This window comes from Propithecus coquereli, unplaced genomic scaffold (genome assembly GCF_000956105.1).
Source record: "Propithecus coquereli isolate 6110/MARCELLA unplaced genomic scaffold, Pcoq_1.0 Scaffold13, whole genome shotgun sequence".
Taxonomy (NCBI): domain Eukaryota; kingdom Metazoa; phylum Chordata; class Mammalia; order Primates; family Indriidae; genus Propithecus; species Propithecus coquereli.
This window is the reverse complement of record NW_012137191.1, coordinates 8842925-8869668: the sequence shown is the minus strand read 5'-3', so window position 1 is coordinate 8869668 and position 26744 is coordinate 8842925. Positions and strand designations below refer to the sequence as shown.

Here is a 26744-nt window from a genome sequence, read left to right as displayed (position 1 = left end):
AGCTAGGCTGACGACACGGCACTCTAGCCCAGGCAACAGAGCCAGACTCTGTCTCAAAAAAAAAAAAAAAACCTCTAGGGTGACCCAGTTACAGAGGCCTTTCACTTTGGTGAGTTTTATCTCCAAGAGTTCCACCAGGTTCTTACAGTGCAGATTAGAGAAAAATCCCCCAGGCTTTCAGCAGGTGGAGGAGAAAGTAGCCATTTAAAAATATTCCAGAGCATTCCATTCTTCTTAATAAGGCCTGTCCTCAAGAGAAACTCTTTTACCAGAGTCTAACCTATAGGAGTTTTATCAGAGCCCAACTAACCTTAGGAAACAGAAATACCCAAGTCCCACTCTAGCCTTTCATTTGGAAGAAGAGAAATACCCAATTCCGGCTTCCTCTAGCCATCCTGCCACCCCTGGGGTGGGGCACACAGGCTCACTATGGAACACTTCCCCTCCCTACACATCCTACCACCACATTACTAAAAGCTTATTTACTGCAGATCCTTTCACTCAGCACAACATGTCCAGCTATCAGGAAAACATTAGAAGGCATACTAAAAGGCAAAAGAACACAGTATAAAGAAACTAAGTAAGCATCAGAACCAGAGTCAGATACAGCAGGAATGTTGGAATTATTAGACAGGGAATTTAAAATAACAATGGTTAATACGCTAAGGGCTCTAATGGATAAAGTGGACAACACGCAAGAACAGATGGGTAATGTATTAATAAACAGATATAAATTCTAAGAAAGAATCAAGAATAAATTCTAGAGATCAAAAATACTGTCACAAAAAGGAAGAATGCTTTTCATAGGCTTATCAGTAGACTGAACATTAACAGAGGAAAGAATCTCTGAGTTTGAGGATGTGTAAACAACTTCCAAAACTGAAACGTAAAGAGAAGAAAGACTAGAAAAAGAAAAACTCTGGAATATCCAAGTACTGTGGGACAACTGCAAAAGGTATATCACATATGTAATTAGACTACCAGAAGGAGAAAGAGACAGACAGAAATGGAAGAAATATTCGAAACAATAATATCTGATAATTTTCCCTAAATTAACATCAGACTCCAAACCACAGATCCAGGAAACTCAAAGAACACCAAGCAGGATAAACGCAAAACACACACACACACACAAACACATGCAAAACAAAACAAAACGCAAAACCCCTCCCTATACTTGGATATATCACATTCAAACTGCAGAAAATCCAAAACAGAAAACACCAGGCCAAGATGGGTTCACTGGTGAATTCTACCAAACATTTAAGGAAGAAATTATACCAAATGCTGTAAGGTTTGCAGCTTTTCCTTTAAGTCTTCATACCTGTTAATATTTCTCTTTAATTGTGGGAAATAAATTATAAAATAAGTGTGTGAATGAACACTAATTCTTTGTTATGCTGTCATCATTGCCCTATTTATTTGGGAGACTTCTTTTCTTTTCTTTTCTTTTTTTTTTTTGATGAACCTTACTTGAGTAAACAGGAAAGCACCATTTTCATGATGCTTTTAACCTCTTATACTGATCATTTTCTTGATTTCTGACATCTTCATCATCTCATTCACTCTTCTCAAAATCATATCATAACAATATAATGAAAGAAATTAATTCATTTGAAGTTCTTCCCATCATTCACTAATATATCTAGTATGGAGAATAAAGTTTTTTTCTTCCTTACTGTGTGGTTTATCACATTTTATAATCATTTGTGTGATTCTTTCGAAACTATTGACTCAAGTGAAACCATTCTTTACAAATTAATAAAGGGGTGCTAGGTGAGAACTGTTATAGCAAGTGTTACAGCGAGTGGTTCTGAGGACAAACCAAGTGGCACACAGAGAGACAAAGAATCAAGGTTTATTCGTCAGCGGGCTCAGAGGGGATTTGCCACCAAATTCTGAGCCCTGTCTGCCAGGTTTTTTTTTCACTTTTATTAGGTTGGGGTGGTCTGAAGGGTGGGATCTCAGGTGGCTGATGCAATTGCGGAAGCCAGGTAATAGGTTAGTATTAGGTTGATGAGGATCTTTTGAGGGGTGGGGTCTCAGGTGGCTGATGCAATAGGTAAGTGTGATTGCAGAAGCCAGGTTATAGGTTAATATTAGGTTGATGAGGGTCTTCTTTATCATTCCTCCCTCTGGTGCCCTTATATGTCTATTATAGGCCATCATTTCCTGGTGGGTGATAGCCTCGTAAGGCCATCATGTGAGCTGTTGATCTCTGGGTTACAGTTGTCCCTACGAATTTTATAACCACACTCAGTATGCAGGGGCCTACAGTGACAAGGAGGAGAATGGTTATTAGTGGCCCGGCCAGAGGTGGTAGCCATGAAGTCCATTGTCCTGAGTCAAAATCCCAGGTTTGTTCTAATTCCTTGTTTCTTTTCTGGATTCTCTCTCTTAACTCCCTGACTTTTGTGGTTACTACTCCTGTCTGGTTTATATAGCAGTAGCACTCTTCCCCTAGGAATATAGAGGTTCCCCCACTGCCACCTTTTAGCAGTGAGTAGGTCTAAGGCCCATCTATTCTGTAAGGTTATTTCTGCTAGTAAGTTCACTTGACTCTGGAAGGACAGTAGGGCATCTGCTACTTGTTCCGTGTCTTCATTTAGTTCTTGGGACAACTTGTGGTAGATGCTCAGGGATGTTCCTAGGCCACCTACTCCTGCTTCTACTCCGGCAGCAATTCCTCCCCCTGTGAAGAGATCTAGACCTAGGAGGGCAACGGGGCAGTCAGATACATATAGGAATTCATGTCTTATCTGGTGGCCCCCATCTGACATATTTGGGATTGGCAGAAGGGTCAAGCTACTAGAGTTCCAGTGGCTCCCACAATAGTGGTTTCCCACTTTGTAAGTGGAGCCACTGGGGTTGTTACCACAGAGTGTTCTGCCCCAGTGTCCACCATGAACGTTATTGGTCAGCCCCCCACTTCCATTATGACCATAGGCTCCCCGGGGCCAAGAGTCAGGGAAGCCAGTCGGTCCTATTCTGAGTGGATTCCAGTGAGACCGATGAGGTCCTGGGTCTCCAGCTCCTGCTGGAAGCCCCTAGGCAGGTTCCTGTTTAGCGGTGGGTGGTTTCTCTTGTTGGGGCATTTATATTTCCAGTGACCAATCCCCTTACAATAAGCACACTGGTCAGGCTTCAGGGTCCCTTGTCTCCTGGGTCGTCCTTCCCATTGTGGGCCAGGTCTCTTGGCTGGGTCAGGTCTTCCGAGGGCAGCAGTCAGGAGAGTGGATTTCTGTTTCATTTTCTTGTCATTCTCTCTCTGGGTGGTCCAGTCTCAATTAACATAGACCTTCTGGGCCACTTCCATCAGCTGCGTGATGTTCATTCCAGTGAACCCATCAAGTTTCTGGAGTTTCCATCAGGTATCAGTATAGGACTGTCCAACAAATGTGGCATTCACCATCTGCTGATTTTTGGCTGCCTCTGGATTGAAGGGTGTGTAGACTCAGTAGGCCTCACAAAGGAGCTCATAGAACTCGCTCAGTAATTCCTCCAGCTTCTGAGGGATCAGAGCAACTTTGTTCATGTTGGTTGGTTTTCTGGCTCCCTCCTGAACCCCATGGAGGAGAGCTTCCTGATACCTTCCAAGTGCCTCACATCTGCTCGGGGAGTTGAAATCCCAATTCAGGTTAGTCTCGGATGCTGCATTCTGTGCCCTCTGCTCCACGTCCAAGGTCCCTGCTGGAGCCTGGTCCTGGAGCCACCTCTGGGTCCCAGCTACAATACAGTGTTATTCTTCCATGTTAAGAGGGGTCAGAAGGAGCCGGCGGCAGTCTTTCCAAGTGGGATGGTGGGTCTGAAAGATGGATTCCAGGAGATCAATGAGGGCATGAGGTTTTTCAGAGTATGGTGGGGTGTGGTGCTTCCAGTTCAGAAGGTCAGTGGTGGAGAAGGGCTGATAATACAGGACTGGCTGACCTGGCTGAATGGACCCATCACCCATAACCTGCATCAGACCTCACACCTCATGCAGGGGCATCTGGAGGGCCAAAGTTGGGGCCTGAGCTGGCCATAGCCGGTGGGCGATGGTAGTGCCAACACCTGGCTGGTCTGGAACTGATGGCCTGACGGTGGGGAGACTGACGGTGGTGGGGTGTCTGGTGGATTCTGAGGTACTTCAGGAGGTGTCATGGTAGGGTTGTAGGGTGGTGGTGGTGGATTCTCTTCAGGAACTTCCTGATAGATGGGTTTGGACAATTTGAAGTCTCTGGTCCTTTGGGCCACAAAAATCCTTCTCTGTTCCTTATTAGCACAGAACTGGACCCAAGGCAGCATGGTCTGAGCAATCTCTAGCCATGAATCTATGTAAGGGAATTGGTGGGGGTGGCCAGGAGTCCCAGTCATGACTCCCCAAACTGCTCACATGGTGGGGAGGTCTAAGGTTCCTGTTGCTGGCCTGTCGACGCCGAATGTGGGCCATTCATGTTCATAGAGGGTCCTAAGTCGACTGGGACTCAGTGTGATGCTATAATCTCCTGTGAAACCCTTCTTAAAGTTCTTTAACATGCATTTAAGGGCTGTAGGCTTAGATTCTACGCTACCCATCCCAGACCATTGAACGGTGTCGCAGCTTAACTGACAAAGGTGGGGAGGGGGGTTTCTCTCAGGTGTCCACCTGGCTGCATCCCTGGCGGGAACTTAGGTGCATCTTGGCCAAGGTGTGCCCGTATAAACCCCAGGCCTGGTCACTCTCTTTAGGGGAGTCAATCACGGCCGTACGACGCCGCCACAGAACCACAGGTGAGGACCTATTCAGGTTCCGTGGCCGTAGCCGTGGAACCACAGTCACTCTTCACTCACACATTCAGACAGGCAGAGGTTATGCATTCCCGCCCTGGGAATTCCCTGCTCTCAGGAGGTGATTAAGCTCCTCTTCCATCCCCTGAGGGCCCTGATTCAGACGGTCCTGGGACCTTACCTGGTCCCACGCCTTCAGACTTGACTTGTCCCTCCCTCCAGCGTGTCCTGGCGAGTTCGGGACCCGCAGCTGGCGGGAGCTCCCGAGGAGCGAAGATATTCTGTAAGATGGCGGTTGGCGCCAGTTCGCGTCTATGGCGAGGTCCCACCGGCCGCCATGCCCATCCCTGAACCGGTGCCTTCAAGGGGCCAGCGTGGTCAGTTTCCCAGTCAGGGAACCAAATTGTTACAGCAAGTGTTACAGTGGGTGGTTCCAAGGACAAACCAAGCAGCATATGGAGAGTCGGAGAATCAAGGTTATTTGCCCGCGGGCTCAGGGGGAACTTGCCACCAAATTCTGAGCCTCGTCTACCGGTTTTTTTTCCACTTTTATTAGGTTGGGGTGGTCCGAGGGGTGGGGTTTCAGGTGGCTGATGCAATTGCAGAAGCCAGGTAATAGGTTAGTAATAGATTGATGAGGGTCTTCCTTATCAGAACTATGATAGGGGACTAAACTCTGCAAATGTGCAGACATAGTTAACAACAATAACCAGCCATTGTCCCCTAGTTTGCTTCGCTATAATTGCTACTCAGGAGTCACATAGCTGATGGTCGTAAAGATTCTTAACTTTCTCCATAGATAACATCACCCTTGTAAAACCTAAGGCTAGATTGTGAGCTATCTTCCGGGACCTGCATTCCAGTGGATCCGCTGACCCACCCAGACCAGTGGCCCATACCAAGGAACTGCCGCAATGAGTCTTGTGACCCATACCCAAGAACTGACTCAGTTTCTATATGCCTCTGGTTCCGCCCCAAACCCAGCCAATTGGCAGACCCAATTGCCTAGCCCTTTGCCCACCAAACTATCTTTAAAAACCCCTTCTCCCAAATTCTCAGGGAAACAGAGTTGCAAACTTCCTCCTATCTCCTCACTTGAGGCTCTGGGATATTTAAGCTCTTTCTCCATTGCAACCCCAGCTGTTTTAGTGTATTAGCTCTTCTCCGTGCAGCTGGCAATGCAGCCTGATTGGGCTGTAGCACAACTAAGTGACTAAGGCAAAAATCTCAATTGATGGAGGTTTATTAAGCCAAAGTTGAGGATGCACCTGGAAAAACACGAACTGCAGACAAGTTGCAGCTGTGGCTGGTTTTCCTGAAGGGAAGTCTGAAACTTTGGCATTTTAAAGGCATACAGAGAGCATGAAAAAGATCAGGCAGGGGGCTGATGAGGCAAAGTGGTTACATTCTTATGAAGCCCAAGAAATCTACATTTTACATAACATAAGGAAAATGTTAGAAGGGGAAAAGGGAGTGAAGGAAGCATCAATTATGCAGCTGTCCCTGGGCAGGTGGAAGAATGTCTGATTCTGTATCTCCAGTTTTGTTACCTACAAAGATGAACTTGAAATTCAGTTGGAATTGAACAGGCTTTAGTTTTAGGAGCTAGACATAGTTACAATTTGCATATCCTTGTTTATGGGAGGTCAGCAAGGAATTCCCTTAATAAATGATCTGTGGGGCCAGTTCTTCACAGGTGCCTGAGGCCTTTACCTTCTCTTTTGCATAAGGAGTTGGGGGGATGGCCCTGAGATTTTGATTTTCTTTTTCTAAAACAGAACTCTTCCTTTATGATCATATTTCTTAAACATTTCAGTGACAGGATTATAGTGTTTAAACTTTCCTCTTAAATTTCAGAAGTATGAAATCTCTGCCAACTTAGCATGTTTCTTTGTAAAATATTCAGTGTTGACATTTTCATTGCTTCAATTTAAAAAAAAAATCTTGTTGGCAGATTAACATTAGTAACTGTTTATTTGTGAGCAAAGCTATGAAGCCCTATTTCAAATATTCAACTGACCGTTGTCTAACTTTTTCTTCATTTTTGAAAAAGTTGAATTTGCCCTCTTGTAAAATTGGCTGATAGACACTTCTTTGGATTCCCTACAAGCATCTTAGTCCCTGACATCCAAAAGAAAACTCATGATCTTGCCCCTAAAATAAATTCATTACTGTAACCAACAAATATTAATTGAGCGCCTATTATGTGGCAGGCATTGTGTTAAATGCAGAGGATATAGAGTAAACAAAATATGACAGACTTTTTTTTCAAGAATTTGGAAGTCAAGTTGATAAGGAAAACCCCCATCTATTACTTGGCACAACAGCCACCTGAGACCCCCACCCCTCACGGAAGACCCGCATCAGCATGATACTAACCTATTACCTGGCCCATCAACTAATCTATTACCTGGTGCATCAGCATAACACTAAACCTATTACCCGGTGCATCAACTACCCTATTACCTGGTGCATCAGCATGATACTTACCTATTACCTGACACATCAACTAACCTATTACCTGGCAGGCATTAGGCACCTGAGACCCCATCCCTCAGACTACCCCAACTTAATAAAAGTGGGAAAAATCGGGTAGATGGGGCTCAGAATTTGGTGGCGAGGCGCCTCTGAGCCTGCCAGCGAATAAACTTTGATTCTCCAACTCTCCATGTGCCGCTCGGTTTGTCCTCGGGACCACTCACTATAACACTTGCTGTAACAAGGCGAGGAAGGCACACAAATCAAATAAACACAATAACTAATTATAAACTGGCATAAGTTATGCAAAGGAAAGGGACCCAGGTTTTTGTTGTAAAGGAATTTGCTCTGTATTTGAGGATCATGACTTTCTGAGACAGGCATGCTTGAAATGAGATCTGATAGATGGGTTAGAGTTAACCAAACAAAGGGAAGATATACTATGTGCAAAGACTCTGTAAATAGCTCAACAAAAGTGCACGAGGGCTTGGGCACAGAGAGCCCCAAAGCCCTTTGTCTTTGTCCAGAGAACCACGGAAATCCTCTGAAGTGTTCTAAGCAGAAGATAACCAGAATAAAATTTTATTTGGAAAATGTTACTCTGGAGAAGTTTGGAAGGTTGATCAGAGTGGAGGAGAGGAAACAAAGGAGTGGGTTATAGAAGCAAAGATGATGGTATGTAATAGCAGTGGAGATTGAGGGAAAGTTGTGAGATGTAAAACTGCCCTTTATAAAATTAGTAAAGGGCCACAAGGTGGGAACTGTGGTAGGGGAAATATATATATAACCAGCCATTGTTCCCCAGCTTGCTGTCCTATAACTGCTTGCTGCTCGGGAGTCATATAACTTACAGTCATAAAGATTCTTAGTTTTCTTCATTGCTCCCATAGATAACATCACCCTTGTGAAACCTAAGGCTAGTTTTTGAGATATCTTCCAGGTCCTGCATTCTGATGGAAAGGCTGACCCACCCAGATCAGTGGCCCATACTAAGGAACTGACTCAGCTGGTATTGCAACCCCCACCCAAGAACCTACTCAGCAAAGAAGATATTTCTATACCGCTATGGTTCCCTCCCGAACCCAGCCAATTAGTAGACACAATTGCCTAGCCCTTTGCCCACCAAACTTTCTTTAAAAACCCCTTCTCCCAAATTCTCAGGGAGACAGATTTGAGAAATTCCTCCTGTCTCCTTGCATGGTGCCTGGGATATTAAACCCTTTCTCTGCTGTAACCCCTGCTGTCTCAGTACATTGGCCTCCTCTTGAGCAGTGGGCAATGAACCTGGTAAGGTTGTAACAGATGTGAGAGATTCAGTGCAAGATCAGACACAGTACATGAGTGAGGAGGCATCAAGGATGACTTCTAGACTTTTACTTCCGTCTCTTGTTCTGACATTACATGCGTCCACTTAACCAACAACAGATCTGTGAGCTCCTTCACCTCCCTTACTCCCACTTCCCCAAAGTCCTTTAAACTGGAGTGTTTTCTCCCTCACATCCATGAACTTCCTCTCCATTTTGAAGGTCACTTCCCTACTTCCATGTCTTGAAACATTATACCTGGATTATTCCAACAGTTTTCTATGCGTTTTCCCATGTATAATATCTGTCCCTTTCAATCTGTTACTACCAGACAGAATAATCTGTCACTGCCGTGTTTAGAAGCCTTTCTTGGCTTCACTGTGATAAACTGAAGTCCAAACTCCTTAACTCAGCATATAGGTCTGGTATTATCCAGTCCCTGACTTAACCTTCATTACTCTCTCTGAATCCTGTTTCTCCCTCTCCTTTCTATTTTTATTCCTCACTACTACCTCTTTAAACTGAAACTCAAGAATTGCCTCTCAGAGAGAGAGAGAGAGAGAATAACTTTCAATTTTCTGTTACCTGAGATAAAGGTAGATGAAAACCCGTCCGTGATTTTCAACCAAAGTACTTTCAAGAAAGCTACTGTTTGACCCACTCCTCAAATTCCTTCAAACTGCCTCTTACTAAACTGCACATATAGACACATCTCTCCCAGGTAACACTGAGTCAATTAGAATACTTTCAAAGATTGAGAGAGAAACTCCCAATATTTCCTATAATACTCCTATATTTCATCAATTCTAGGCGGCACACCGTATCTTCACAGTAAACATCCCTGAAATTGGGTACTTTTGACCATCAATGGCATCTTAAATTCCCCTCCTTGAAGAGGATGTTCTATCAAACAAAAGGGAAAGGAAATGCTCAGTAAGTGTCAGCTATTACAATTATTATCCTCATCAAAAAAAAAAGAGGAGAGATTAATGGCAGCTGCTATATTTTAAAATTGGTCAAGTATCTTGTTATAGTTAGAAACTAGAAAATAGTTCTTATTTTTGTGTCATAATGTTCATATGTAGAAATATCTGTAATTTGCAAATACAAAATCCTAAATACCAGAATATTCTATACAGTAGTTGGAAAATCAAATCCCCAACAACAAAGCAGGAAAACAACCTATTCTGAGACTGAAAACAGAATTTGAAATGATTTTGAGTTAAGGTATGGACAATGCTTGGGCGGAAAAAAACATAGCAGCATGGAACAACTTGTTACATGTTGATGATTTTAATTTAAAATTTTGTAAAAGACTCCAAACCAGCAGGGAATTAAATAAATAAATGTGGACACATGAGGTATGGCTGAATTCATATGCAAAACTTTTTTTCATTACTCTTTAGTCTACTTGCAGAGATTTGGATTTGAAAGAAGAAACATACCTCTTCAAAAAAAGAAGAGGCTATTCTGTGTGTATGGGGGGACAAGGCATATATCTAATACACAGTGAAGCTTAATCCACTTTTAAGTTTTAGAGGCACTTATTGCAACTGTTTTAAGAATATTTTAACCTTCCTGGATGGGATCTTTTGGGGTTAAGGTTACGTTTTAAAATGTAAGTTCCTTAAGAAGACTGCCACTTTTACACATTCTTTTGAATTACTTGAATCAGTTCCACCCTACATGAGCCTCTAGCAGCATTTAAAAGGCAAAACAGACACTGGCATTTATATTTTACACAAGCAAACACGGTGCTCAGGACCTTTAATTCAACTTGGAGTCAGGATTAGGTGCCTCTAATAGGTGTTAAGGCACCCTGGACTTTCTCTGAGCTTTTACCAAGCTGTCACGTAAGTGCTGTTTTTATTATTTCTCTCCACTCAGAGGGTAAGTGTCATCTCACTCTTGTTATTTTTTCATCCCCAATACCTGGCCCCATGTATGCTCAATAAATATCTACTGAATAAATTAATTCTCAAATTAACGAATTACTGGGAAATAGTCCTGCACAAAGAAACACTGCAACTAGACTTGAAATTCAAAATAGTCCTGATTGTCTTTCTCAGGTCTTGGCATAGTACCTCCCTTCAGGGCAGGAAGCAAAATTATAAAGTAGCTGAGTTTTGTCTTTATAGGAAAATCCGTTCCTTAAAAAATGTCTTTTGAAATTATTTTGTTATGAAACATAGAACACATATACAAGAGGATAGAGAAATATTAATACATGTACGGTTTAACGTGTATATATAAAGTGAATGCTTAGGTAACACTGAGGGCCCATGTCACAAAATATAACGTTGCTGGGACCCAGAAGCACCCTTCACACCTCCTTTACCCACTGAACTCACCTGCTGTGACAACTGCCAGTTACCATCCACCCCCTCTCCTCTCAAGGTAACTGAGGTCACCACTGTCCTCACATTTTTGGGAATCATATTTTATTTGTTTTACCATCTGTATTCAAATCCCTAAATTACATAGTTTAATTTAATTCCTCTAAACAGTGAGTTTCCACGGCTCATCAAGATTAGGTTATAGTTCAAACTTTTCAAGAATATTTCATGTCTAGTGAGCCTTTAAAGAAAGGAACATATATGAATTGTTAGATAACCAAAAAATTGCCTTTCCTTATGTCACATACAGATAAACCAAGTTTTGCAAACACTGATCATTTTCTTACAATTAGAAAAAAAACAATAAAATAAAAAGAAATCATAGCAACATGTTTATTTAAGCCCTAGCTAGGTGTTCATTTACAAGCAAATATTTTCAGGAGAAAATAATCACATAACACAATATTTTCAAATGTTATATCATCTACATAAAAATTAAACTTGCAGAATTTACAAATCAATATTCTGAGCAGACGGAAATATCATACATCCTTTTGCAAAATCCAATCTACAGCATTTAAAAATTCATACAGGCACAATGCAAGATAGTCTCTCTATACAATCTACGTATTTACATAACTTTTCCCACCACAGATGATAATAGTTATCATCATAGCTACCAAGATTTGCAAACATAGTGTATTTAAAATATATTTAGCAGCATATAAAACAATTAGATAAAATGGAAGGAAATACTACTATTAAATAAAAATGAAATTAAATGGTGATAATAGAAGCAACTCCATAGGAAAATAGATCGAAATATATTTCAGTTAGGACATCAACAATGTTTACCATCACAGAATATATGCACAGCACTAAGAAAAGAACAATTTAACAGCATTTTAGTCCTGAGCATAGAATATAGCACAGCTGCAAAACTTTGGTCAATACAAGTAAATGCCAACATTTAACACAAACTGTTTAACCTTCTTTGTTAGTAGATTAAGGTCAATTCCACTTTATGAAAAATCATCAATTATATTCTCATATCTTATTTTTTCCATTACATTAAAAGTGCTTTGAAACTTGGGAACCCTCTATAGACTAATAAAAATACCTGACAAGTGGACCACAATTTGACTAACATTCCCAATATGTTTAAATATGTAAATCACTTGAATAGACTATAAGAATGCATTAACAGTGGGATGCATTGTATTCCAGGTGTGCTTTCTGACTGTCACAAAAGCAGACATCTTGTAATTCAAGTAATTTGAAAGTGTTTTTTATATTTAGGCACAGAAATCCAGCCACAATAAAAGTGTGAATAAAGCAATATATCAATTGTAGGGTATATATATATTGGTAAACATTAAAGTTAAGCACACAGGATAGTACACAATTTTATTACAATACCATTTATATTCAGCAGCTGGATTCAGATATATTTTCCAGTTAATCCCATTCATAAGTTTTTGCCTAATAAATGCAGTATAACATTTTCCATAAAGAACAGAGTATTGTCACAGTATACAGTTTATAACTTATCTTCATTAATGCTTAATTACTGGCAATTTCTTCCCCTAGATCTCCTGTGTCAGAGATTTGACTGTCTTGCAAATTACGAGCCTTCCAAATTCTCACAGTTCGATCACTACAAAACAATAAAGTAAAAATGGACATATGAACAGGAACAGAAAGATAAAGAAAAATCACTTAAAATTATTTATCATGGAAACATTTTCTAAATAGGCCTTTAATAAATGCAAGTAAAAGTATACATTGTCTTATAAGTATAGAAAACATATATCATGATAATGATAATAGCTCATATTATCAAGGGCTTACTATAGGCCAGGCATTGTTAGGGTACTATGTGCCCCTTTCATACATTAACATGTTTAATTCCCTTTAACTACCAGTAGAGATAGGTACTGCTAGGATCCCCTTCTTATTGATGAGCAACCTGAGCCCAGGTAGCAAAGTAAGTGACAGAGCCAATATTTGAATCTAGGCAATCTAGCTCCAGAGCCCCATCTCTTAACATTGGATCTGCACTCATTATTTCAAAAAACAGGAAGTGAAATGACATAGGGTCAGAGGTCTTTGAGCACAACAACCTGAAGGCTATAGCGAGGCTTCTGGGCAGGGAGGAGGCTGGGGCAGGGTTGGTGAATCTGGCAAAGTGATGAAGAATTATCTTTGGGTGAAATCAGCAAACAAGCCCACAAAAAGCAGGAGGCTATTGAGAAGCGAACTAATAATACTCCAGCTAGCACATAACATAGAAGATTAAAAGTGTTTCTGATACCCTATAAATATATACAATTGTTATTTGCCAATTGAAGAAGAATTTAAATTTAAGAAACCGAGGAGAAAAAGTGTTTCTTAGAAAACTTGTTTCTGTTCACCTAGCAGCTGGATACTGGGACTAGTCCCTGAGCTTAACATGTTTCTCATGGCTTAAAAGAAATGTTTCTTTTTCCAATTTCCTGATGAACGCAAAGTCAAAGAAAAAAAGAGTTTCCATAGAATTTTATAGTTAAAATGCACTTCAGAGATTATGTACTCCATTCCAAGGAAAATAAGAGTTTAGTGGCTTGCCAGTGTTACATAGCAAAAGACAGAGCTTTATTAGAACCCATACTTTCTAGATTTTAATCAGTTATCTTCTCGCCATCCCACACAGCACTCATACATTAATAGCAGCAATGGAATGTGTTCATTAATCTGCCCATTTAACCATTCCACTATTGACTCAACAAATGTTTATTGAGAACCTGCTATGTGCCATGCACTGTTCTAGGTGTTTGTTTTAAAAAACAAAAAGTAAAATTAAAAAACTCAAACTGTCTACCATTGTGGACCATACATGCCAGCAAAAGGAGACAGACAACAACCCACAATAAATGATTAAACTATCAAGTATCTTATAAGCGGAGCCTGGCAGGGGGATTGGGGGTATTAGGTGACAGGAGAGATTACAGTCTTAAATAAAATGGCCAGAGTACTCTTACAGAGAAGGAAAGACTTGGAAGAAGGTCAGGATCTCTGACAGAAAAAACAGTCCAAGCAAAGAAAGGGAGCAGTTTGGCAAATGCCCTAAGGCAGGAGTGAGCCCAGAATGTTCAAGGACCAGCGAAGAGGTTATTCGGTTGAAAGAGAAGGAACAAGGCAGAGGGTACTAAAAGGTAAGGCAAGGGAGGTAACAGCTGCTCAGAAAGTCAAGTCAAGTATGGCCTCAGCCCTAAGGGGAAGGGAGGACCACTGCAAGGTTTCGAGCAGAGAAGGAATATGATCCAACTTCTGTTTGCAAAGGATTACTCTGGCTTCTGTGTTGAGAATAGACTACATATGGGCAAAGCACTTTGTTTAGGAGGCTACTGTAGTAATCCAAGAATGGTCGGTGATTAGGTCTAGTGAGGTGGCAGATGATGTGGTGAGAAAGGGTCAGATTCTAGATATAATTTAAAGGTAGAGCCGACAGGACTTGATGATGGATTAGAAGTGGAGTGTAAAGGAAAGGGAGGAATGAAAGGGCTGGCCTGAGCACAGAAAAGACAGAGAAGCCACCAACTGTGATGGAGAAGGCTGTGGGATGAGCAGTTTTCTCAGGAAGATCAGTTAAGTTTTGGATATGCTACGTGTGAGACGATTGAGTCTCCACTACTGGCCATGACAGAGGAACCCACACCAGGTTAACTATCCTACTGTAAACAAAGAGAAAACTTGACAAAATATATGGAACAACTGTTTTCAAATAGTAGGAAACAGGCAGTTCAGGGCTATTATCCCTGAGAAAAGGGAAACAAAGAAAACGAACTCTGCGATAGCCCTGGCTTTCTGCCTGGATGCATTTTCCACTACAGCAGAGGGAGGGAAAACCCAGGCAGAGAACCACAGGATCACTGAGTTGAAGAGACAGAAGACAAAATCTAGAGAGTCAAGTAGTTGGAATTTGCAAAGCCAAATACAATGAGGAGAGATCTATGCAGAGAAAGAACTCTATAAATCTATAAAGCTCCCCTAAAGTCTTTGACTAAATGTACTTACGCTTTAAAGGAAGGAAGAAGCACAGAGAGATCTTTTTAAATGATTTGTTCTAAATATAAAGAATGGCAAATTTGTTGCCTTTCCAAAAATAAAAATCTTTAGAAAATTAGTCATCCCTAAGTTATTTTTTAAAAATCAAAATTACCAAGGAAAGATGTGGCAGCAGGCTTCCTATAAGGAGAAGAGTGCTAATACAGGAGTCATAATATTGTCATGTAATCTAGGAGCCTAAATTCAGCAGACATCTTAAAACAGACATTAGAGTGACTATAATACAAGGAATATTTCATATTTCAATATTTCTAGATATTCACAACTTATATTTATTAAGCCAGAATGCAAGCAACCAATATAGAGAAAAATCACATAAGAAAACTTACTCAGCTGCAGTAAAAATGTGGGTGGAATTAACACAGATAGCATTGATAGGACTATCATGACCCTTCATCTCTCCAACTGGCACAAAATTATCCATGTTCCAGAGTTTCAAAATTCCCCCTCTGCAGCCACTGAGCAAAACCGGGTGGCCTGGCACCACTCCCAGGGCACAGACCCAATCCTTATGCGCATTTGGAACTTGCTGAGAGAAAAAAGAGAAATCAGCAGCTTAAGGCGAGCCTTTGAAACTGAGATTTTCACACCGAAGTAAGTGTAAACGTTTTTATTGATAAAATCCAATACTTAAAATGGCCTGGAAACTGTAAAAGTTCATTTTCTATGGAATCACTGTTAGTGATTTAAAGAAATAAATCTGTAATTTGCTTCCCAATTTGCCTCACTAATTTTCATCATTATTACCAGTATTAAAGGCCTATAATGTTAATAATCTATATAATCTAAAAAAACTGAAAGTATACAGAATTTTTGAAATATTACATCCTTTTCATGGGCAGTAAATATCTCACCTTTCTCCAAAATATATTTAATAAAACAAATTTGAAAACTAAAACCTGGTATGTGGATGGTAAAGACTGCCTCAGAAAATCACTAGCTTATACCTTTGGTAGAGAATATAGAAACTTAAAGTTTTTTGCAGAAGACCAGAGATAATCTATACATTTCATAATGAGTAAACAACAATTATAAGATCAAACTAGACTATACATTATACATAAATACATGCACAATATAAAAATCACAACCATGAATGTATCTGTATTTTAATAAAAGCTTTTGAATACAGTACAGTATATGAATGTGTTGCAAAGTTTTTTCTATTAATATTCATGCTACTCGTTCATTTTGTTTTCATCTGCTGGCTGTAAGCGGGAAAGTGATACCAACTGCAACACACACATACCCATACATATATAAGGAAAAGTTTGAAACTGAGAATAATTTCATCTGTTAACTAATTTCTTACCCTGGGAATTAGGAAAAAACACCAATATTTGAATTTATTGACACAATACTTCAACCCAACTATCATTCTGTAGGATATGGGAGAACCACCGCTCTTGGATGCATGAAAGTACTCTTGTAGATGAGGAATCATTTATATTCCTCTTGACTTCAGCTAAACTTGGTGCTCTTTATAATATGTGTACTTAAAGCAAAAACAAAACATAATGAGAAACTGCAACTGCTCTACTCCAAGGCCGAGTTTATATAATAAACACATGTATGGGGCAATCCCAGATTTTTCAGTTCTTACCAGTGTCTATTCTTCTCTTATCTAAAAGGTATTAATAAATGTTGAATGTTTCCCTTCTCCCAATTAGTGCCTCTGGTGGGTGATCATGAAACATTTTTTAAGAGAAAGGTCTGATTAATATTATCCCTAAACAATAAAAATCTACATAGAAGCTTTTCAAGTTCTTACACAAACCACTGAGTGGTTTTAAAATGCCTGCTCCATTCCATGAAAAGGTTTTGCATTACCTGCAAAAGGTCTTTTTGAGCTAAGTCCCATTTCTTGATTCCATTATCTCTGGACCCACTAAATAGGTTATCCCCTTGAATGGTTAGTGCTTCTATGCCATCATAATGAGGAGGTTCAAAATTGTGAGTGGGACTCACAGTTCCAAGAGCCCCTTCAGTTACATCAAACATCTAAAAAAAAGGCAGAAAGAAAGTTATCTCATTTAACTTACAAATAAGCACCAATTTGTGTACATTAATAGAAACACATGCACATGTATATTAATCAGAAATGACTGTTTTGTTATTTATTGGTTTTATTCTTTTTTTTTTTTTAAGAGTCAGGGTCTTGCTATGTTGCCCGGGCTGGAGTGCAGTGGCTACTCACAGGCATGATCACAGCACACTATAGCCCTGAACTCTTAGGCTCAAGTGATCCTCCTTCCTCAGCCTCCCAAGTAACTGGGACTATAGGCACAGAGTACCATACTTGGCCGTTATTTATTGTTTTGTTTTGATATTTGTTGCTATGTACGTTTGACTAAGTTAATTAAATTACATGGTAGGAATGACACTGAGGATGAACCTGAGCCCTGTCTCAAACTACTTTTGCTTGCATGTCATATGCTCACATGTCTATAGGATTTTTAAAAAGGCAATCAGATTTTTTCATGTATGTGTGCACAAATCATATGTTGAATAATAAATATGCTACCTATCAATCCAGTTGAAATTCAAATAAGCAATATATTGTTATTTAATCACTATTAGGTAACTCTGCAGTCCGGGAGGTCATCTCCAATTCCCCAAAGCTCCTGTTCAAAACCTTTTCTCTTTCCTCAGTTGCCCTCATCTCTCTTAGCCCATACTCTTTCCTGAGAAGGTTAATATAATCAAAAATATACTTTCTGGACCCTCCCTTCATTCTAAAAGTTTCCCTTTGTCATCAAACATCTTTTTACCCATCCCTTCTTTCTCAAGGCTAAAGTGCACTTACTTCTTTCCAATGTTTATGTCTCTGATCTAACTCCTCCTGCCACCCTTATCAATTGCCACCACTTCACTCTTCTCTTCACCCATTCCCTCTCCACTAACTGCATTTTCTAAGCATATAAATATTCAAGTCTCCTGAATATAAAATCCTCTCCTCTTAACCATTCTAACTTCAAGTCACTAACCCATTTCTCAACTCTTAATCAGTTTCTAGAAAGTGTACTTACATTATTCCTGCCTTTCTTTCTAACTATATCCTCTTTTTATTCCTACTAGTTTGGGTAGTCCTCAGTCAACTTCTCTCTCCCTTAGCTGCTTCATCAACCCTTAACTCCTTGAATGTCTGCTTCTATTTGTATGGCTCCCAAACCTACATCTCTAGTCACAACTTATCTTGACCTTGGACTTGCATTTCTAATGGCCTCCTGACCCGCACGTGAATGTCCTCTGTCAGCATTTCTAGAATTGAACAATGCATCTTTTCTCACCTTATTTGCAAATTTTATTCTGGAGATCATAATATTCTTAGGATAAAAGAGAGTGATAACGACATTTGATAAGACTCACACATTAGTTGGAACACTGGGCTAAAAATTCTTTCCAACCTATCTTCTATAGAAAAATGAGAATATATGATTGAATAATAAGACAATAAAATAGGAAACTATGTGTAAGGAAAAGATTAGGAAGAAAAGGAAAATGCTAGAAAAGAGAAAAAGAAAAACTAAGAGAAAGGGGTCCTACATGAGTATGAATACTTCAAACCTATCACTTAATTGGCAATTATAACTCAAAAACTCTGTTATACATACCTTGATGTAATGATCCTTGGAGCCAGTGATGATTAGGTCTTGTCCATTGGAAATCTGATCTACAGTAAGGCACATAACAGGGCCTAGGTGTCCCGTTAACTTTCCTGTAGACTGAAACCTTTAAAAAGAAAGAAAAGTAATTTTGTTTGAAAATATTTTTTAGCATGATGGGACTAAGTCTCAGCATAAATAATCCACATTCTTGCATAAAAAATTTACTAATTTTCTTCATTTCCTTTTTCATTAGAGATACTATCTTGCTATGTTGCCCAGGCTAGAGTGCAATGGCTATTCATAGGCGTGATCATGGCGCACTACAGTCTCATACTCCTGGGCTCAAGTGATCCTCCCACTTCAGCCTCCTGAGTAGCTGGGACTACAGGCATGTGCCATCACACCCAGCTTTTTTCATTTTGGCTCCACCTCTATGAAACTCTGTTCAAATTAGTGTCAAAAAAATGGCCAAACATAATAATCTATGATGTAAGCAAGGAGAGTCCTAAGTAAGTTATTCCAATGCTGACTAATGTCATTTAGGTAGTAAACAAAAAAGCAGAAAAAAATTTTTAAAAATGGCTGATTTTAACTCCAATCTAAGGCCATAAAAATCTTAATCTGTTAAATGTCTAAACACATGATAGACATAGGACTGATGTTATTAGGTCCAATTTGGAATTTGAACAAAACAACTATATCACTAATGTAATTACAAAATCAGTAACAATTTTGAGAAAGTAAGATTATTTTATTACACACACACAACACATACTTTCAAAAATACACATATATACACATCATATATATACATGTATGTACATATGTATACACATATACCTGTGCATACATATACATGTATGAATGTGTACATCAGAAAATAGGTGGTCCAGTTCATCAATTATTACATTTAATCATTTATTATAAAGATATGAAAATGACCAGGACAGATATCCGGCTGCTAGAAAAATGTGTGATGTCAACTGTCCAGGGGTAACAATGAACCTTTGTTTCACAGTCCTACCTCACATCAAGCTGCTGGAATACAGAGATATATTTAGCTTCTAGGATATCACAGTTTCTTAGATAACTTTGTTAAGAAGAATCTATATTTAATTATGTTGCTGAATTCAACAAAGTTTCAAAAGATCTAACTTTTCAGCAAATTAAAAAGTATAAAGATTTTCAAAAGCTGGGATCTTGTCTGCCTTATCATGACTTTTGACTGTCTTCCCCCATGTTGTTCCTACCACAAGTCAAATTTAATAACTTCAAGAATAAACTAAGTCCTCACCTCTTTTCTAACTTTCTTGAACAAGCACTGTTTTCAATTTTCTATATTTTATTTCAAATACAGTATTCCAGACTGCAGTTCTGCTTTCTTTCTCTCTCATCTATTTATCTATAAATTATGTCTGTTATACTTTCTCAGTCATGCTCCAACATGCTTTAAATGTTACAAATTATAACACTAGTTTTTCTCAAAGTTTTTCAAATAAATATCCATTTGGTTTACCAATGATAAAACCCTTCTGGATGAGAAGTATCCATATTACCTGAATTGGAAAACTTACTACAGAATCCTGTATAGCCTGTTTAATTGCCTTTATCCACCATTATAAGATGAGCTCGAGAAGGTAGATACCACATTTGTCTTGCTCAGTCTTTATTCCCAGTTCCTACCACGTTGGTGCAATGCCTGACATCATTGGTGTTGAATAACACTTGTTAACTGAGCCTTTTTTGTTATGACAGAGGAGTCTGTTCATCATTCTGTGGCGAATGTATCTTGCTCTTAATCTATAAACCTATATCTTGCTCTTGCTCTGTACACCTATCTTGTCCTTCCTCAATAAACTTCATTTCATGCTTAAAACAGATAAACAAAAATACTTGTTAACTAATAAATGAATGTTGCCTTGCTGCCAAAACTTTAAGAACTAGAAAAGAAGCTAAAATTAACACTCGCCTAAAGGATAAAAGCTCACACTTCATAGTAAATAAAAATCAAATGAAAGATGTAATGCCCTACATTTCAACTTATCATTTTTTTTGCTATTTTATCTTCTTAATACCTCATAATTTACATTTATTTTATTTTATGTTCACAAAAATCCTGTATTTATGCCCAAAGTTATTAAATTAACTTTATAAACTAAAAAATTTGAGCTATAAGACACTTAAATAATGTCACAAAAAAATAATTATTTCAAAGGTACTTCAAAAACAAGGAGGAGACTCTTGGCCTCTTCCTAGTAAACAACACAATTTGTGAACAAATACTAAGAGAGTATAACATTTCAATTCAGTTTTTCCTCCATATCCTTTTATTCTCCAGCAATGGAGATAAAGAAAAGAGAAAATTGTGAGTTTGCTGATAAGGACAGAAGAGACATTTAGGCATGTTGTGCTGAATAGAAAAGACTATGATTTTACATTAACTTCTGGGGTTATAACAATTAGATTTCATATGCTCTAATATGTTATTAATGTCTGAAGTTGTATTTGCCCTATCAAAGAGGTACATTTTCTTAAAAATTCTACCTTTTAAGATCCCACATTCTGACAGCATTTCCGGAAGCTGCGTAGAGGAAAGTGCCAGTTGGGTTTAGTGCAATTTGGTTGATCTGATTTTCTCCAGAAGGAATAGCTACAGTCCGGCTGGTACTTGCAGAACAAGCATCTCCAAGAGTAACTTGACCTGAAGACCTTAACGGATACAAAACAAAGCAAAAAACATCACATTTCTGGACTTGAGGTCAGCTTAGAATTCCTTGAATTCCTACGAAACTAGCTTCAGGCAACAAGAAGAACCATGTCCTTTTGTCACCTTTCGCACAGTGCCTACCTTGGTATTTGGGAGGGAGAAAACATGAAATGTGTACTTAGTCACAGATCAAATATATAATTTATTCCTTCTTATCTAATACCAGGCTCTTACATTTATTGTGTCAATAGTTTTATTTTCCCCCCTTCTTATCTGTGCTTTTACAGCGAACACTTTAACATCCTCTGGGGAGTGGACAGATACAAAAAAATTAAAATGCATTTATAGTCCTATCTTTTCTTATATTTTATAAAAAAAAAAAAGCTATTCACTCCTTATGTTATTTATCTTTAAGTTACTTACGTCAGTGTTCGAATGCACTTTGCTGAATCTCTGATATCCCACACCTTAATATAAGATGTTGACACAGTGAAGACCAAACTGGTATAATTACAGTATTTTACAGATACGACATTGTTGGGATGACCTCCCAGTGACATTATCTCCTGTCCAGTCACCAGATTCCATACTTTACAAGTACGATCTAAAACAAATGCAAAAAAGAGGAAATACGGTTAATGTGAACTACTTTAGGTTCTCTTAACAATAAAAATTATGTAAATAATTTCTCTTCCACAAGAAGGAAACGAAAATAGTTATTATTCAATTAACTTGCAACAGGCATCCTTAACTGTATCCTTGACCCTCTGCAGTAGGTTCAAAAGCAAAGTAGGTGTAAAGGATCGGTGAAAGTCAGGAATGTCTGGTATATGCATCACGGGGTATTAAAAAATATATACAATTTTGAAATAGTAATATCAAGAGAGTCTTCCTTCAAATAGCCCCTGAATTTAAAATGGCAGTCTCAAATCAGCCTCTTCAAAGCATGTTGCTTTGGTCACACTACTCCCTCCTCATAACACTTGCCACATTCATAAACACATACACCTTTCTCTTTTAAGGGTCAATGATTGATGGATTTTATTTTTATTTTTGACCCAAAAGCATAATCACAAAACTGTCTATTTTGTTTTCCTGACATGTTGAATATCTAATTATCCCAGAGGTATTCATTTAACTTGAATCATTAGAAAAGTATGACATTTTCAGGCTGGGCCTGGTGGCTCACACCTATAATCCCAGCACTTTGGGAGGCTGAGGCAGGAAGATCACTTGAAGCCAGGACTTCGAGACTAGCCTGGGCAACATAGCTAGACTCCACCTCTACAAAAAAAATTAGAAAATTAGCCAAGCATGGTAGCACATGCTTATAGTCCTAGCTACTTGGGAGGCTCAGGTGGGAGGATTGCTTGAGCCCAGGAGTTTGAGGCTGCAGTGAGCTACGATCACACCACTGCACTCTAACCTTGGTGACAAAGTGAGACCCTGTCTCTTTAAAAAAGAAAAAAAAAAGGATGACATTTTCACAGAACATATTTTTTTTAATTAGGGAATTGCTTACCATTATTCTTAGTTCTAGCTATATTTTTATACTTCCCTCGTAGACAATGAGCAATAAATATTTGCTGATTAAAGTGAATCTTGGAATATCCCTAAATGCTAAAAAACTTTCACTAGCTCCCCAAATTCCTGTCCATGCTCCCCAAATTCCTGTCCATGCTTCCTTTTTAACCTTTCTAGCCTCGATGCCCACCACTTCTCTTACATATATATTTTATTTTTCCAACTGGACTTAATTTCCAAACATATTCCACTTTTACCTCCATGTCTCTCCTTATGCTATTCTGTAATCTTGATCCTTACCTGTCAATATCCAAACCATCCTATAGGGTTCACCCTAAATGCCTCCTTGTCAAAGTCTTCCTTGTTTCTCACAGCTGGGCATAAGTTCTTTCTTTTCTTGAATCCCCAAAACTGCTAGTCTATAACTCTTCAAAGCATATATAGTTGGTTTCCACTTGCTTGCAATTACACCAAAGGCATTAAAATACAGGATTGGAGATGAGTAGATCTAAATTTCCAATCCTGGTTCTTCCACTCACTTGCTAAATTTACCTGAGCAAATTATTTAACCTCTTGAATCCTGAGTTTCAAGATGATACATGTATCTCATTAGGGTTGTTGTGAGAATTAAATGAGATATATTAGTGTAGTGCCTAGCATAGCTCCTGGTATATAAGTAAGTGTTCAAGAAATGGTGGTTTGCTACCCATCTAATTCTCTTTACCACATTGTATTAATACATATTCATGTCCTTTTATAGATTTGTATATAACTTGATTTACAAAATCCAGGACCGTGCATGCAATAGGTGCCCAAATACTGTAGGGAGATGCATTCTCTGACCATTGCATTCAAAAACATCAACAAAGCTTTTACTTTCTTCCCAACTATGCAATAATTTTATATTTTATACAATTCAGGGGCTGAACCACATTATGAGATTCTTACTGGTCTTAAAATAGTTTGACAGTTTTAGAGCCTGTTAAAAACTGCATCATTTAAAAAATCCTATTAAATCTCTGCGTTAGATAATTACTAGCACCTTTCGATCCAGTGAAGAGGAGATCATCAGTAGAATCCAGGCAGAGCACAGCTTTTGTATGCCCTTCAGCTATGTGAATACACTGAAGTGGAGAAGCTCTGATTCCTTTTGAAGCAGGAAATGGATTAATTATGCCCCTGATGTGAGGAAAAAACAAACAAACCAAGATTCACTTCAATATCTTGAGACTAGTTTTATTTTTTGTCTAACTTTAAGAAGTTTCTTTAAATAATTAGTAATAAAATACAGACTGCTCTCCTGCCTATTTTTTTAAGCAAAAGGACAGAGGAAAAGTGTGAAATAGTAACAGTAGTGATGGACTACATCAACTAAATTGGCATCTGCAAGCAGTTAAGTTCTGCGAAGAGCAAAATCTACAATACATCTACACTTTCTTATTAACAATTTCACCTCTTCAACATTTAATGAAGCAATATTGGGAGTTGTGTGAGTATACTGAATTCTGACAAATAAGGAAGAAGCATAATTGATAAATAACTGGAAGACATGACTCTATGTCACGCTAAAGTGTAATTCTATGTCAAAAAAACCAGAGAAAGTATAACATACATACCACCTAAAATACTAAGAAAGCAGATTTCAAACAAAAATTGAAGAAAAAGCAGGAATGATTGCATGAACAGGTATTCTAAATGGAGGATGTTTCAAAAAGACCAAAAACTACTCAAAGAAAAAAGTTTCAGAGAAGATTAAAAAAAAAAGAATGAGAATTTAAAATAACAGTGAAGCTCTTTAGGGAGCATTCTCATATATTTAATATTTCTGCTTTTGTCACTGGGCTATGTACCATGGAAATATAAAGATTATCAAAACACTGTCCCTATCTTAAAAAAGTTTAAGATAGAATCTGAATTAAAATAATTGTGTTGGGAGGGCTAAAGATGATAACAAATTAAGACATGATAAATACATCAGCCAAATGTACCTTTGCTCAGAGCAGGAAGAATAATTATGTTGAACAATGTCCATTATATAAGACAGATGGCATAATATTAGGACAAATACAGGGAGAAAGCAAAACTGTTCTGTTTGCATCTTCTTGATAAAAGAGAGCAATCTTTAAGATGCAAGGGGCAGAAATGATTAAGAAGAAATGGGGGAGCCCAAGATAAGTTAGAGCTGAAAATGCAGACTTATCGAATGAGTTCAAGTATTTCTATTTTTATATTATTATATCATAGGGTTTTGCCAGTGTGTGCCATTGTGGAGGCAAAAATCATTGTCAGTATTCTAAGAAATCACAAAGATCAATAAAAGGGACAAAACATGTAGAACTTATTTTTTAAAACAGAGAAAAAAAGTGGGTTTCAGAAATTACAAATGAGTAAAACTTCTTGTTGAGTCTCAGAGAAAAATATATTAAACAAATATTATTTTATAAACACTTAAAAATAAATGCTCATCAGTAAGAGATAACATGGGCTCACAAATCTCATGGGGGAAGTTCTTTGCAGGGTTAATAGGCAGCAAATTAGGGTGTGTCGTATTCACAGTGTATGTTGACTCCAATAAAGTCTATACAATAAGACTTTGAAATGATATCCTTGTGGGCAAAGTGGGCAAGTACGGAACTATTGTTGTAAAGTGGTCCCACAGGTGGTTAAAGAGTCACACTTAAAGAGTCAATGTCACTATCAATCTGGAATATCTTCAGTATCTAGTCAATCTTTCCCTAAAGAGAGAGATGGCATGCTTATTAAATTGATATGTTAAAGAGATGGATATATTATTTTATTGCCTGGAAAAATCACTGAAACAAAATTCATTTATTTTATGTACCTACTTAGCACTAACATAATCACTGGATAAAATTTAAACATGAAATTTAAATCAAAGATAGAAAAGAACGCTACAAGTAGGATAGAGGCTTCATAGTAGCCCAAGTTTAAAAAACTAAAGGGCTGTCATTACTGAATACAAGATCAATGGAGTAACAGTTTATGGTTTCCCTACCAACGCTATTAATGATTTGTTCAATAGAAGTAAATAATTCAGGAGAAAGAAAGGAATGGACCTACTGTATTCTGCTTATGCCACATTTGGAATGGCATATAATTCTAGACATCACATTTTAAGAACATCGAAATCTTGGAGGCTTTCCAAAACAGTAGAAGCAGAATAAAGTATCTGTAGATTATATCATATATAAAAGGGAGAGATGATAAAACTAAAACTTGAGCTGATAAAAGAACATTCATTGGAGAGAGAATACAATAGCAAAGTTCAAAAGGGCTGAATATTTAAAGAGCTGTCACATATATACAAAGAGGTATTAGATTAATTCTGGTACAGATGAAGAAGGCTGATGAAAGACTAATGAACAGAAATTGAAAGCAAGTAAATTTAGACTCAGAAAAAACACATTTATTTTTATGGTATAGTTACAATGATTTCAAAAGTGAAAGGAGTTTCTCGTCACTAGAAATTGTTATCTCTGGATATGTAGTTATGAAGCCGGATGCTATTATTTGCATACATGTACCAATTTTGGATTCTTAAAACTAATGCTCAGTAACTTGTTTGTAATCTAACAATTTAACCAGGTTAAAACTGAAATCTGAATCTGTCAAAAGTCTGAATCTGTCATTTTGAAATCTTGTTCATATAAGATTCATAGCTATGAAAGCCAACAGATTTACAAATATTGCTTCAAATATTGAAAAGGTATGCTTCTAATGAACAGTAGGTTGCTACTGTTACTTCTCAAACAGAAAATATATTTGTATGTATATTCCAAAAAGCTGATTGTAAAGAAAATAATTCACATTCATTGTAGAAGAGCTATTTTTGATGTGCATTTAATGACACAAATCCTAAGAGGAAAAAAAAAAAAAACTAAACAGCACCCTCAATTATGTAATATTATGTTTC

General features: G+C 38.1%; 1 protein-coding gene across 1 annotated transcript in view; it reads right to left on the bottom strand.

The window, feature by feature from the left end:
* Positions 1–11243: 11243 nt before the first annotated feature.
* Positions 11244–26744, bottom strand: part of KIF21A (kinesin family member 21A) — a 152622-nt gene continuing 137121 nt past the window's right edge. The window contains exons 28-34 of the mRNA XM_012638488.1: positions 23853–23989; positions 21710–21890; positions 21124–21288; positions 18586–18703; positions 16802–16972; positions 15301–15500; positions 11244–12521 (exon numbers count right to left, since the gene is read on the bottom strand). Of these exons, the coding sequence (XP_012493942.1) occupies positions 12428–12521; positions 15301–15500; positions 16802–16972; positions 18586–18703; positions 21124–21288; positions 21710–21890; positions 23853–23989 (1066 nt within the window). The 3' untranslated portion in view covers positions 11244–12427. The remainder of the gene's footprint in view (positions 12522–15300; positions 15501–16801; positions 16973–18585; positions 18704–21123; positions 21289–21709; positions 21891–23852; positions 23990–26744) is intronic.